We start from the raw sequence: 13,671 nt of genomic DNA on the forward strand, positions 1-13,671 counted from the left end.
TTTCAGACAATGAATGGCAAACCACAGGGCAAGATGATGGCAAGATCTTGCGACGTAGATGCCTACAATCACTGGTGAAGACGCAACCGGTGATAAGTCTGCACGATATTAATTCATCGGCACACTACTGCTTCTTGAAAATGCAAGATGCAGGAGAGCCATCTAAATGCTCTGAGACGACGTTGAGAGATTGGCGAGATTCTGCACTGTGTCCTAAGGCACAAATCTCAACCACTAATAATGGGCATTCCAATTAAAATTGGGCTATTTCAGTTGAAATTTGAAATCTACACCCTCTTGTGGGAGAGTAATGTAATGTCTTCCATAGGGGGTGTATGGATCTCAACTGGAATAGCCCATTGCTTCTTAACTGGATTTTTAAGCAAATTGCTAAAATAGCAAAATGGACAGGGACTGACACTGCGCTTAATGCTCTGTAATCTAACCATAGCCTTCAACATAAAAGGTCCAAGTTTTGAGATTTTTTTTTAAATATCAAGAGCTAACTACTGAACCAATACTAGGCTTGTTTGTACTCATTTTAATGCATTTTTCATGCTGATTCCAATTATGGTCATGAAATTTACAATTCTGAAATTTTTTTAATTAAAAAAAAATTGTAACTTGTTGTCTGCAGTTGACACCGGCATGGTGAGAGTTAACAGCTATATATAATAAGTAATAATACAACAACATACAAAATGAAAATAATACATTAATTTAATTAATTTAAAGAGGAAACCCTGCCAGAGCAGTTCTTCTGGGGTGAACCAAACCTGCCTGGTTATCAAATTAATCAGTGACAAGCTAATCTTTGAATATGATAGGTGTTAATTGATGCAATAACATTAAAACATCAATTAGCGCCTATCAAATTCAGAAATAACTTTGTCACTGATTTATTTGATAACCAGGCAGGTTTGGTTCACCGCAGAAGAACTGCTCTGGCGTGGCTTCCTCTTTAAGATAAAAGATTAATCTGTTTCAATAAATTTTTGTTTACTCCAGAAAAACAAACCCCTGAAGTTGATCATCATGTCAGCTACATTAAGGGTGGAAGACTTCACAGAGAACAAGACCCTATTCAAAGTAACACCACCAGTGATCAAGGTAGACTCTAGGCAGTACTCAGTCACAGTACACTTCAACAAACGCACACCACTGGATGATTATCTACAGGAGACATATAAAAAGGTAAATTTGTGTGTGTCTGTGTGTGTGTTTGCTTTTCAGACATTTAGGCCAGTCACAAAAATTGTTTGCTTGTCCATAGATCCCTTCCAAGGGGCTGGGTTGGTCGGTCGGTTTTGAAGGTCATAGCCAAAACATGTTTGCCTAATGAACTTAAACACAATAGGTGTGAATGGGGATGTTGCTCTACTGTATACCATGTCATTCATGTTTTTAAAACAGTTTAGAAGTGTGAAGAAACTGTTTTAAAAAAATTTTAGAATGTCAAAAATTTAGGAAAAAAAACCTTTTTCTGGAATTACAAAATTGGGGTAGTTATTCTTTTACACAGTAAAACAAAACAAAAAAACACCCTTTTTCCAAATTATCCAGATTAGGGTGGGTCAGATGAGGACAATCAAACAACTTATTTATTTTTTTGCCTTGGGACATTTTTTTTTCTGTTTTTCAAATCAAACAAAATTTGTCAAATTTTCAGCGCATTTACCCCAATTCTAAAAATGGGAAAAATGGTGGTTTTTTTTTAAATCCTAGATTACATGTAGGTCAAAAAACTTGTGCTGTGTGAAATGAAATTGGCAAGAAAGTCCCAGGTTAGGCCCTAAAAAGTTGAACTGTGTGTGTTTGTCTTCATGTTAAGTCAATAATTGTTGTCCCTGTTTAAACACACACAGTGCTTACAGGTGTTTGTATGGGGTGGGCATGGGGGAGGGGGTGGGTGGCTAATGAAGGCATGTTTTCAGACCTGCAAGTGGTAAGTACCACACAGGGCTGCAGTTGTTGCATAGTATTTTACCGTAAACGTCGCCTAATGGTGCCCCTGGGCTCCTTTGCCTTGGGGTAAATTTCATGTACAAATAGAGAGCTCCCTCCTCTAAAAATCTCAACAAGAATTAAGGGCACATGCCCTTATTTGCTGGTGGGATTTTTTATAGGAGTGCACTTTTGGTTTATGTCTAAAATTCCAGGTATGTCAAGAAAGCCCATAGCGCCATTAGGCGAATGTTTACGGTATGTCAATAGTTTGTGGAGATTTCATGATTTGTGTGTCTTACCAGTCATGGTTCATCTACATGATGTTTGTCTTTTATGATTACAAAAAAACTTTTGTCATTTACTTGGTTAATTGCAGAGCATCCTACTGATCTTTTATTTTTGATGGTCAAAATTAGACTTAACCCCTGAGCACTACCTGTCGATCTAACATTGTCTCTGATTGGTCAATTACATGATATCTTCACTTTAATCACCAATCAGAATGGAGCTTTGCAAATAATTCACCCCAGTTTTTTGTGTGGTGAAATCATTCTAACAATGTTGCTGATTGGTCCAATTGATAATAAAAACTTCTTTTTGGCCAGGTAGGCAGGTAGTTCTCATGGGGATAAGTTAGTGATTGGTTGTTCCTGGACTTTGGGTAGGTTCTAGAGAGTAGAATCCTTCAGTGGTCTACTCTGCACATATATTTGTGTTATGCTGGTAGTGACGACTGAGTAACTTTCAGTTCGTAACATTGCGGACTCATGAAAATATTCTCGTGTAACTTTGGTTGTACTGCACCATTGTGACAAGATCACACTCTGAAGTTCTAAAAATATGTGTTCAATAACAAACACGGTCAAAAGGTCACTTTGGACACAACTGCAGTCTCAATGCAACAAGAATCTTGTTGCAAAGTCTGCCACTTCTTTTACCCCATGAGAACTACCTACCGATTGGCCAAAAAGAAGTTTTCATTATCAATTGGCCCAATCGGCAACATTGTTAGAATAATTTCACCACACAAAAAATTTATATGAATTATTTGCAAAGCTCCATTCTGATTGGTGATTAAAGTGAAGATATCATGTAATTGACGCGATTCCAAATACAGCGCGCCACCAACGACGGCAGTGAAAATGGGCATTTCCGTGTCTGGGGTCGACATCCTTTTCATCAACCATAGCTGACCATGTTTGTGATTATTACTCTAAAAACACAATGTTTTATAGCACTTTTAGAATTTTGTTGAGATTTTCTGTGTTGAAGTGAAATATTGCAGTTTGATATGCACAGATGTCCTTTTCTAAAACCCATAAACTTGATGTTGATACTAGGTGTTTCCTTTTTGTTATACATTTTCTAAAACCGCCTTTTTTTTTATGTTTTAAACTTTACGATGCTTTTCAGCCCGATACGCTGTGAGCCTAGTCAATGCGAAGTAGGCCTAGGCCTGTCCTTTTTTAAATGGAAAACGCATAGGTTTTATTTTGGTTATTAGAATAAAGTGTTTTAATTCTTTCTGAATTTATTGTTTGATCAATACGATACTAACAACAGCATACTTAAGAACATCCATACTATAGGTGTTGCGCTTTTTTGTAATCGGATATCGGCCTATATTTTCTAAAAGGGTGTTTTTTTGCACGAAAGGCGCTTATAGCGTCGCCTTGCATGGATAGGCCTACAGCAAAGAAATTCAAGTAAATTTTAAAAAGATTCTTAATGTCTCATTACTTATAAACATGCATCACATTGGTTTGCCGTTTTTGATATTGTTTGATTTGTCCTTATTTTATTTTTAGCCTAAATTTGTATTTTTAATTATATTAGGCCTACTATCAAACATTAACAAAATTACGATCGCAATAAAAACACTTTGTAGGCATAGCCTACCGCATAAAAATAACATTTATTTTTTGTTAATATTTCAATTTGAGACTTTAATGCATAAGTTCAACAATACCTCATAGAGTTCTAGCATTATAATAAAGATGAAGAAAGTTTTAAACTGCAAAAGAGTACATGAATTTTAAAAGATCATTATAGGCATAGGCCTATCATGAAAATATGCATGAAAAAACTTCATAACGTTAGAACCAAGTATGCTAGACCTTTGGTGTTTTCAGTTTAAAATGATAGCCTATTGGACGTGTATAATGTATAATAATTACAGTAAAACAATTTTCAAAAATGCCTCCTTTGCCCCCCATGAACCAGATCGTGTCAGAATTAAGGTTTAAATTTGACAATTGTCATGCCCGATTTTAATATTAATTCATATTTCTTTTTCATATTTTATTTTTACTTCCGCTTTCTTGCATGTCATACCATAACCTGTATTTCATCTTTCCACTTTAATATTTCATAACCCAAGGAAATTTACTCTTAATGTAGGCCTAGGCCTACTCCCAAATAGCACACGTTGGTTGGAATGAGTTTCTTTTTAGTCATATTATCGGTCGGCACAACATTGAAAAATCAAAAACTTTTTCGACTAAATATTCAATTGGACAATTTTAAACACCTAGGCCTAGGCCTATTAGGCCCTACATGTTTTTTAAAAAGAAAAAGAAAATGGGAAAGAGTAAAATCTTTCTCATTTTCTTTTTCTTTCTCATGAAATTATAAGTCAACACTGTGAAAAGAACTGAACTGTAGTGTAGCCCAACCTTTACGGCATTGAGGAATTTGACCAAATTGGAAAGGTTTAAATTCGGAGGGTCGACATTTCTTGCATATTAGATAATGGATCAGGCCCATGGATCAAGGACTCAACCTACAAAGTGAAGAGGTCAAATCTGGGGATGGACTTTATTGGAGGGGTGAACGCATTGTTTAGACCTGCTTCATTTCAGACTGCAGGGGCCAACCGGGAACCCCCCCCCCCCCCCACACACACACACCGATGGGACAATTTGCAGTTGATGATTTTGACAAAAACAAGATAACTTAAGGGATCCAAAATGGCGTTTATTGCGTTTCGACAGTATTTTTGTGGGACATGAGAGCACCTCAGACCTATCAATTGCATTCTGAATCTGAAGCATGTCTTTCTGATATCAAATAATTTTTTTTTTTTTTTAATCACAATATAATACAAATTTTATGACAAACTATAAAAATTGATATTTTTCAAATTTTGATATATAACAGTCCTCGAAGTAAATTATATAAATGTAATGATGTATTTTAAAGTGTATGTATGTAGCAGGGAGGAAAAGCCGACGGTCAATTGAAAATTTTGACCTTTCATATTGAAGATATGGATTTTTTCCCAAAAGACCTAATTTTTTTGGTGTTTTGGGAAAAAAAATCCATATCTTCAATACTGAAAGGTCAAAATTTTCAATTGATCGTCGGCTTTTCATCCCACCTACATACACTTTAAGTATAAATCATCAGATTTATAAAGTTTACTTCAAGTACTGTTAAATATCAAAATATCAATTTTAATGATTTGCCATAAAATGTGTATCAAATTGCTAATTTCAAAAATCAAAATTATTTGATATCAGAATGACATTCTTCGATTCAGAATGCAATTCGATATGTCTGATGTGCTCTAATGTCCCAAAATAAATACTGTCCAAACGTTCATACCCCAGCCCTTAACATGCTTAACAATGTAGTTTGGAGGCCATTATAGGCCTAAATGAAAATGAAAACGTGCCTATTCATACAGAAGGGTAGGCCTACTCGAGCCCCCGCACCAATTTATTGAGGGGCTGAGCCCCAGCCCCGGTTCATAAGCCTATGTAATTTTGTTGACAGAATTGCACCACGAGAGTTTATTTTAAAAATTTACAGGTTTATTTGTTTAGTGCATGTATATATTTTCTCCCGACATTATACATTGGGGCCAAAGTGTTTTGTGCGTTCAAAACATTTATGAAAACCAAAAGCTTTAGTCTTAATCATGTATCACGCATGGTAATAATTATGGGAAAAGTTATCCAAACAAGAAAAAAAAAGGCACGAATTTGAGTTTTAGATTAAATTTCCTGTTTGAAATTGTCTTGCATCAAAAGCATCTATTATAGGCCTACCCAAACTCGAAAATTTTGACATCGGGTTTATAGGCCTAGATGGTCGATCAGAGACATCAACATTTTAGACATCGAGTTTTAAACGTAGATGGTTGAATAGGAGTAGAGTAGGCCTACATTTGAAATTCGAAAACGTTTTAATCGTATTAAAAAAATTAATGCTTTACGCTGTCCAATCCATGCTGTTAAAATATGTATTGAATATTTCGTTATTCTAAATATTGAGAATTAGGCCTACTTCAAAAAAACAAGGTTTAAAAATGGGGGTTTTTAAGGATATATTCATGAGGGTCTAAGTAGGCATATCCCCAATCATATTTTTTTAAATCAAGTCTAGCCTATTATAGGCCTACTTACAACAAAGCTTAAAGACCTGAAAAGAGCCTAAAGTATTTTCCCAAGCGCCTCGGAAAGTTCGGAAAAGTTTGGAAATAAGGTTGATGCCCATTATTTTGTGTGGGAATAGGTCTAACACTCTGAACATTCACAGAGGTAGGCCTAAACCATGACTGTCGAAATTAACTTTAATAAAAATTCCCTTTAAAGGGAAAGCCAGCTTCAATGCAGAAGATGCCTTGTAATTAGTTTGGGTGGTGGCATTTTAGGATCACTCTTTTTATGATCCATCATGTTTCATGACAGTCCACCAAACCATCAATGATGAGAACATGTACACAGAAACAGCAAACCAAACAACTCCTATAACTTCCTGTCAATTAATTACTCCAAATTGTTCTGTCTTTTTGTCTGTTCTGCCTTTTAGGCTACCCTTAGCTCATTATTAATATAAAGAAATGCAGTTTTTAGTTAATTGGCTAAAACTGCCATCCTACTTGCCTTATACATGCACATTAATTTTATATTAATTCGCAATTTATACTTAATATAGCACATTATAAAATGTATAAAGACTGATATTGTTCAATTATAATAGGCCTACATGTATATAAATTATACCCATATCAAAAATAGGCCCTGAAATTGCATCAATTTTTCCCGTTGAAAAGACAAAACTGATGTTTAAGATATAAATTATTTCATAAATGACATTTTGAGTCATTTTTATCCATAAAACGATACAGATTATAGGATATTTTTACTTTGACTTTTACGTCCATAAAGGTTTTAATCATGTTATCAATACACTCACATCTCACGCTGTGCTGATCTCCAGGAGGTCTGCGAATGTAAATCTAAGAACGCCTGATAACAAGGATTCTATAATTTTCTTTCGTTGATATGCTGTGGAAACTATTATAGGCCTGGCATGAACTTTTAATGTCATATTTCCTTCAAACCATAACTTTTGAAATTCTCACTCGTTTTCATTCGTTGAAACGGCAAAACATACTTTCTTTTTCTTACAAATCCAATAACAGGTCTATTATATATTTTCACCATAAAAAGTTCCGCAAAGTAATTCAAACCAATGCTAGTACCCCGTAATCTCTTTAGCAAACAAAGACGATCTCCGAATTAGATCATAGCCAGCTAACGCTGGCGAAAAGGAGGCAGAAATGAAAACTGAAAATCGTCGGAGGGTTGAATCAACAGCTGATCATCATCAACGTAAATAAACAAATCGATAGCAACACGTACACTCGTTTTGCGTTTCCAGGGTCGATGGTTCATCGTCGACGCGTCATGGATGTCGACTTTTACCCATGATGCTCATGAAGTAGATCAGCCAGGCGTGATCGTAGGTGGCGCGCTGTATTTGGAATCGCGAGAATTGACCAATCAGAGGCAATGTTAAAATGGCAGGTAGTGCTCAGGGGATTAACATGTAAGTTTCTCAGTCATCAACCCAGACAGTTGATGAATGAGTGCAGCAGTCTATTCAGAGAGTACTTTTCTAACAAATCCTTTTTATTTTATTAACAGGTGCTTAAAATTCACCGTACATTACCCCCTGGTGGCATCCTGGTGTTTGTCACTGGCCAAGGGGAAGTCAGCGCACTGTGTAGGAAACTGAGGGCGCTGTTCAGTTTGAGAAAGATGTCAGTAAAGAAGCGGGAAGATGAGAAACAAGATGGAGAAAAGGAAGGTACCAAGGATGATGAACAGGAGAAGATGAAAGCTTTTAAGAAAATCAAATTGCCAAAGATAAATCTAGATAGGTGAGTTTCAATTCTGATCACTTTGTCTCAGATGAATCTATATAGGAGAGTATACTATATTATTATATAATATGAAGGTTCCATCTATGCCACTCATTTTTAGTACTGAATGATGTTTAAATCAAACTGTTCAGTATTTTTACAAAACTGTTCAATAAATCTTGATACCCGCACGCTCATCACAATACCCAGAAGGCGAGCATCACACAAACATAGTATTCACATAGAACATTCACAAACAGTGTTTGAGACTAATTTTGGTACCACACGACCCCTCTAATCGTACGGTTCACCGACGCTGTGTGGGAATTTAAAAATAAAATATGGCGAATAGACAACACAAATGCGATTTGCAAGCGTAACCAAGGAGGAATGTGAAGAAATATTAAGAAATGAAGCCATTAAGCCCCCAGCGTAACTCTGAAAGCCCCTCTGACCACCCGCAGGAACAGATCCTGGACACACCGGTGAATATAATACTGTAAACATTTTCTTTTATCATATTTACAGTTACTCTGTGCAACCGCACGAGGAAGAAGAAGACATGGAGCATGACGATGAAGATGAGAGACACACATCAAAAGAAGATGACAGTGATGAGGGGGAGGATGTGGAGACTGAACAACTCCTGGTGAGTTGTATCTCAGTATATTTTAACCCCATGAGAACTACCTGCCGATTGGCCAGAAAGAAGTTTTCAATATCAATTGGACCAATCAGCAACATTATAAGAATAATTTCACTACACAAAAAATTGGGGTGGAATATTTGCAAAGCTCCATTCTGATCGGTGATTAAAGTGAAGATATCATGTAATTGACCAATCAGAGGCAATGTTAGATCGGCAGGTAGTGCTCAGGGGGTTAATTTAGGTCTTTATGACCTCAATTTCAATAAATACATCGTTTATAATTCTACAGTAACCAGGACTATCCCACCTCCAGACTTCCATTTTAATTATTCCTTTGTAATAAATCAATCAGATTAATTTTTTCAAACTGAATCTCACAAGTGCAGCTTTTTAAAAGCAATTGTCAGTTTATCCTGTGTGTAAAAGAGCACAAAATTTGCCTATTCCATAAGCTGTCTAATTCCTCAAAGGAGTCTTTGCACTAGTCTAACACATGAATATCTTATACCAAGGATACACCCAGTTGTCTTTATTTGGAACCAAATCTGTAGCAGTATCAACAAATTTGTGTGGCATGCTATATGTCCCAAGTTTGCTCTCACCTTTGATACAACTTGTGTCTGTGCCACAGATGAGACCACGATGGCCTCATCCCAATAGTATTGTTCATGACCTCAATTAAACAATCATTGTGCAAAATTTGACCTCAAGTTGCAGAGTATGAGTTTTTGCACCCAAATTATCAAACGTCATTCAATGAATGTGCAAATGTATTGGGGTTAAAGAACTGTGCACTGATGGATGAGCTTGTTGTGGATCCTAGTGTTAGGTAGTATTTTTATGGCTCTGAACTGATAGTTTTTTGTAACCAAATTATTCTGGTGTTTATTATAATATAGTGAGTCTGAAATATATATGGGAAATCCAGTCTATATAATAATCGCTTGCCATTGCAAATGTCAACATCGGGCTATTCCAGATGGAAGACATGACCTTAATCTTTCACACAGGGAGGGTGAATTTCAAATGGGTTTACCTGAATGGGTGACTCCATTTGAAATCTGCAACCCCTGTGTGGGAGATTAACATTGCATCTTTCATAGGGGATGTGTGGATTTCAAATGGAGTTACCTGAATAGGTGACTCCATTTGAAATTTACAACCCCTGTGTGGGAGATTAAGGTCAAGTTTTCCATAGGGGGTGTATGGATATCAAATGGAGTTACCTGAATGGGTGATTCCATTTGAAATCTACTACCTCTGTGTGGAAGATTTAGGTAATGTCTTCCATAGGGGTGGAGGATTTAAACTGAAATATCCCATTTGTTGTAGCATGCACTGATTATTTTACCTCTTTTAATTATTCTTACTTTGCAGGATAGTGGCATTGCCGACGCGAGCACAGAAGATGATGTGCCCCTGTATGTGCTTCCTATGTACTCCCTGTTAGCTGCAAATCAACAAGCCAAAGTGTTCCAACCAGCGCCCCCTGACACAAGGTTATGTGTGATAACCACCAATGTAGCCGAAACATCTTTGACAATTCCTGGAATCAAATATGTGGTGGATACAGGGAGGGTAATTAGCAAGTAAAAAAATAACACCTTTTATAGAAGTGTGCTATGCCAAATCCACAGGCCTCAGCACACATTGTCAGTGGTGTAGCTAGGGGTTGTGGCTCCCAGGGCTAAGGCTATATAATGGTGCCCCCCCATTCTCGAAACAATTGCGCGCCAAACATGCTAAAATTTACACAAATAGGGCATACCACTGATTAATTTTGGTTATAATGAAGTTGGATATCAGTCTTAAATTGATATTTCAGATGACTTTCATTGCTTGGAGGGGGCACAGAATTAATGCTGAATTGGTCAATTTGGTGCCCCCTAAGGGTGGCACCCAGGGCACTTACCCCCCCCCCCTCCCCAGTCGAGCAGTAAACTATGATCTTGTTATCTAACATTCTTGATGACAATTGAAGAAAGGTACCACATTACTTTACTGTCACAATGCTTCTTTTACAAGTTGAAAAGCATCTGCAGAGACTATTCAAATGAGTGGACCTATAATGGCTTTTGAAAAACTGGATTGTCAGAAATAGGCTTGTGATTTTATAATCATCACACATGTGAATCTCTACTGTGTAATATCAATAACTAATTTTAAGCATCTCGAATATATGAACACTTTCAGGTAAAAAGACGCTACTATGACAAAGTGACTGGTGTGTCGTCATTCAAGATTAGCTGGACATCTCAAGCCTCAGCCAATCAGAGGGCGGGTCGCGCAGGTCGTACTCAGCCCGGTCACTGTTACAGGTTGTATTCTTCGGCAGTATTCGGTAATGATTTTGAACAGTTTGATCCTCCTGAGATCACAAGACGACCTGTGGATGACCTGATACTCCAGATGAAGGTAAGCCATACAGCATGTTATATTGCAGTTATTTAAAGTTCTTTGTCAAGACCAAAGGAAAAACTTTCATTTTTCTGCTGACAGTTTTGCCAGGCTTTCTCAAAACGTTGATATTGTTTTTGATCCATCTGCTTGGAGCAGGAATCCCGACCGGATGTTATTGTTTTACCGGAAGTGATCTTGAGCAGAGGATTGAAGAATGACCCCTTGTCTCTGTTCATGGTGTTCATGGTGTTGTCTCCTCTCTTGCGAATCTATACTGATTCCTTGACTCATCTTGCCTTGCGGTTTTCTTCCGTATCAAGGATTGATGTGCCGTCTTGGTCTATTAATTGGTTAGCCCTTGACACATGATCAGTAATGGCTGATTTCTTTATTTCGGTGAGCGATTCCCTTCTTTTTGATTGTGTGTATTTAAGTTGGTGAGCTTTCTCTGCTTTACTTTTGTGTTCATTCTTGCAGACCCTGAACTGTCTTCTTTCTATCAGCAGAAAACATAAGTTTTTCCTTGCGTCTTGACAAAGAACTTTAAATAACTGATTAATCGACAGACCTGATGAACCTCTTCAGTTATGTTATATTTACATTCAAACATTTCCTGTGATCACCAGTGATGCTAACGCCACACCTTAGCGCTTACGATTGGGCTGCTTGGCGATCACTTGCCGCTACTCAAAAAGCTGTGCCGCTACTTGCCTAAAATTGTGCTACTTTTGCCAGTGTCAGGGTGTGGCAGTAATTTGATGTATTTTCCTTTCAATTTAGCCGAATTATAAAGGTTTTGAGTCTGAAGCTCCGAATTTCAATTACAAAGGGTTTTGTGACCATTTATTGATCGGTCAGTAACTTCCCATTATCTACCAGAAGTTTTTAAGTCAAGTGCTCTTCCGCCCAATTGAGCGATTTGCGTTCTAAATTTGGATCAATCCGCCCAAACATCCAGTATTGGGTGCTTTTTTTGGAAGCTTAAAAATTGGGCTGCTTGAGACTCCTTTACCACGGCCTCATGAGCCAATGTGCCGCACCTTGATGCTGAAAAGTTTTGGCAACACTGGTGATCACCACCCTAGCCATTTCTGTTTTGACATGGCCATGGTGGATGTTTGGTGGTAGCTTACAGCTGTGGGGTTTTACATAGCCATCTTCTCTGTAAACATGAATAAACGAGGTGCATACATAGAGGGGCTCTTAGATATTTCACACACACACACACAAAAGAATGAGAAAATGTTGCCTTATTTTAACCCCCTGAGCACTACCTGTCGATCTAACATTGCTTCTGATTGGTCAATTACATTATATCTTCAGTTTAATCACCAATCAGAATGGAGCTTTGCAAACAATTCACCCAATTTTTTTGGTGTGGTGAAATTATTATAACAATGTTGCTGATTGGTCCAATTGATAATGAAAACTTCTTTTTGACTGATAGGCAGGTAGTTCTCATGGGGTTAATAGATCCCTAGCAAGAGCCTACCAAGCAGTAATTTAGAGACAAAAATCTGTTTAACTATTGAACTGTGATGTTGAAATGCTGAATGTGTTTATAATATATGTATTGTGTAATTTTAGTTCTTTTTCTCGTATTTGGTGTGTGTATAAGGGCCCCCATCTAGTGGGCCTGCATGCCTGTTCGGGGTTGCCCTTTTGCACCACACACCGCATTTTGATATTTTCACGTGCAGTGAAGGTAATAAAATAAAATAAACTATTTAAACAAACTTGGTCTACATGTTAAAACCGGACTATGGCCAAAATAGAGAGCACAATGCCCCTTTAAGTTAAAATGTGTATTTGAAACTTGGGGAAAATATTATTATTGTTTTTTTGCAGGACATGGGCATTGACAAGGTTGTGAACTTTCCCTTCCCAACATCCCCGGATATACAGGTTATGAAGGTAAGTGTAGTTTAGTTTCCCCATCTGGGAATCGAACCCAGGACCTCAGGGTGGTTAAGGCACAGATTTCGTAAACCTGAGGTCCTGGGTTCGATTCCCAGGCAGGGATCACTTTTTGTACTTGTCTCCTTTATTATTTGTGACAGCGAACGTGGTGAATAAATTATGTTTATTTTATATATTCCCATCGATCATGACACTGTTTTTCCATGTAGTTTAGTTTGTCTGATTCAGCTATTATGCTGGTACTATTACAAGTTAAAATAAAGTTTTGCTGATAACGATCAATTTGTATCATCTAAAAATAATACATGCATGTTCATTACAGGGACGTAGCCAGCTCTTTTTGGTGGAGGTGGGCGGCAGAGTACTTGACAATTGTGTTTGATTTGTTTTTCTGGAGCACACACTTGTTCAGAATTGATAGATTTTCCCAAATTCAACCGCAGCAATACTGTAACAGCATCAGAATGGATTGAATTGTGTTCATGGATGCGGAATGTCTCTGTCGCTTTCTTCCATTTTTTAAATCCATTTTCAGCGAATGTTGGTGAATATTCCTTATTTTTGCGGTTTGCAAACACCCAACATGGGAAGCAGTAGGCGT

General features: G+C 37.3%; 1 protein-coding gene across 1 annotated transcript in view; it reads left to right on the top strand.

Annotated features, from left to right (window-relative positions):
- Positions 1 to 13,671, top strand: part of LOC140155594 (probable ATP-dependent RNA helicase DHX37) — a 59,390-nt gene that overhangs the window by 22,206 nt on the left and 23,513 nt on the right. The window contains exons 9-14 of the mRNA XM_072178498.1: positions 1,009 to 1,194; positions 7,884 to 8,119; positions 8,630 to 8,750; positions 10,128 to 10,328; positions 10,944 to 11,165; positions 12,999 to 13,064. Of these exons, the coding sequence (XP_072034599.1) occupies positions 1,009 to 1,194; positions 7,884 to 8,119; positions 8,630 to 8,750; positions 10,128 to 10,328; positions 10,944 to 11,165; positions 12,999 to 13,064 (1,032 nt within the window). The remainder of the gene's footprint in view (positions 1 to 1,008; positions 1,195 to 7,883; positions 8,120 to 8,629; positions 8,751 to 10,127; positions 10,329 to 10,943; positions 11,166 to 12,998; positions 13,065 to 13,671) is intronic.

The sequence above is a fragment of the Amphiura filiformis genome, chromosome 6, assembly GCF_039555335.1.
Source record: "Amphiura filiformis chromosome 6, Afil_fr2py, whole genome shotgun sequence".
In the NCBI taxonomy this organism is placed as follows: Eukaryota; Metazoa; Echinodermata; class Ophiuroidea; order Amphilepidida; family Amphiuridae; genus Amphiura; species Amphiura filiformis.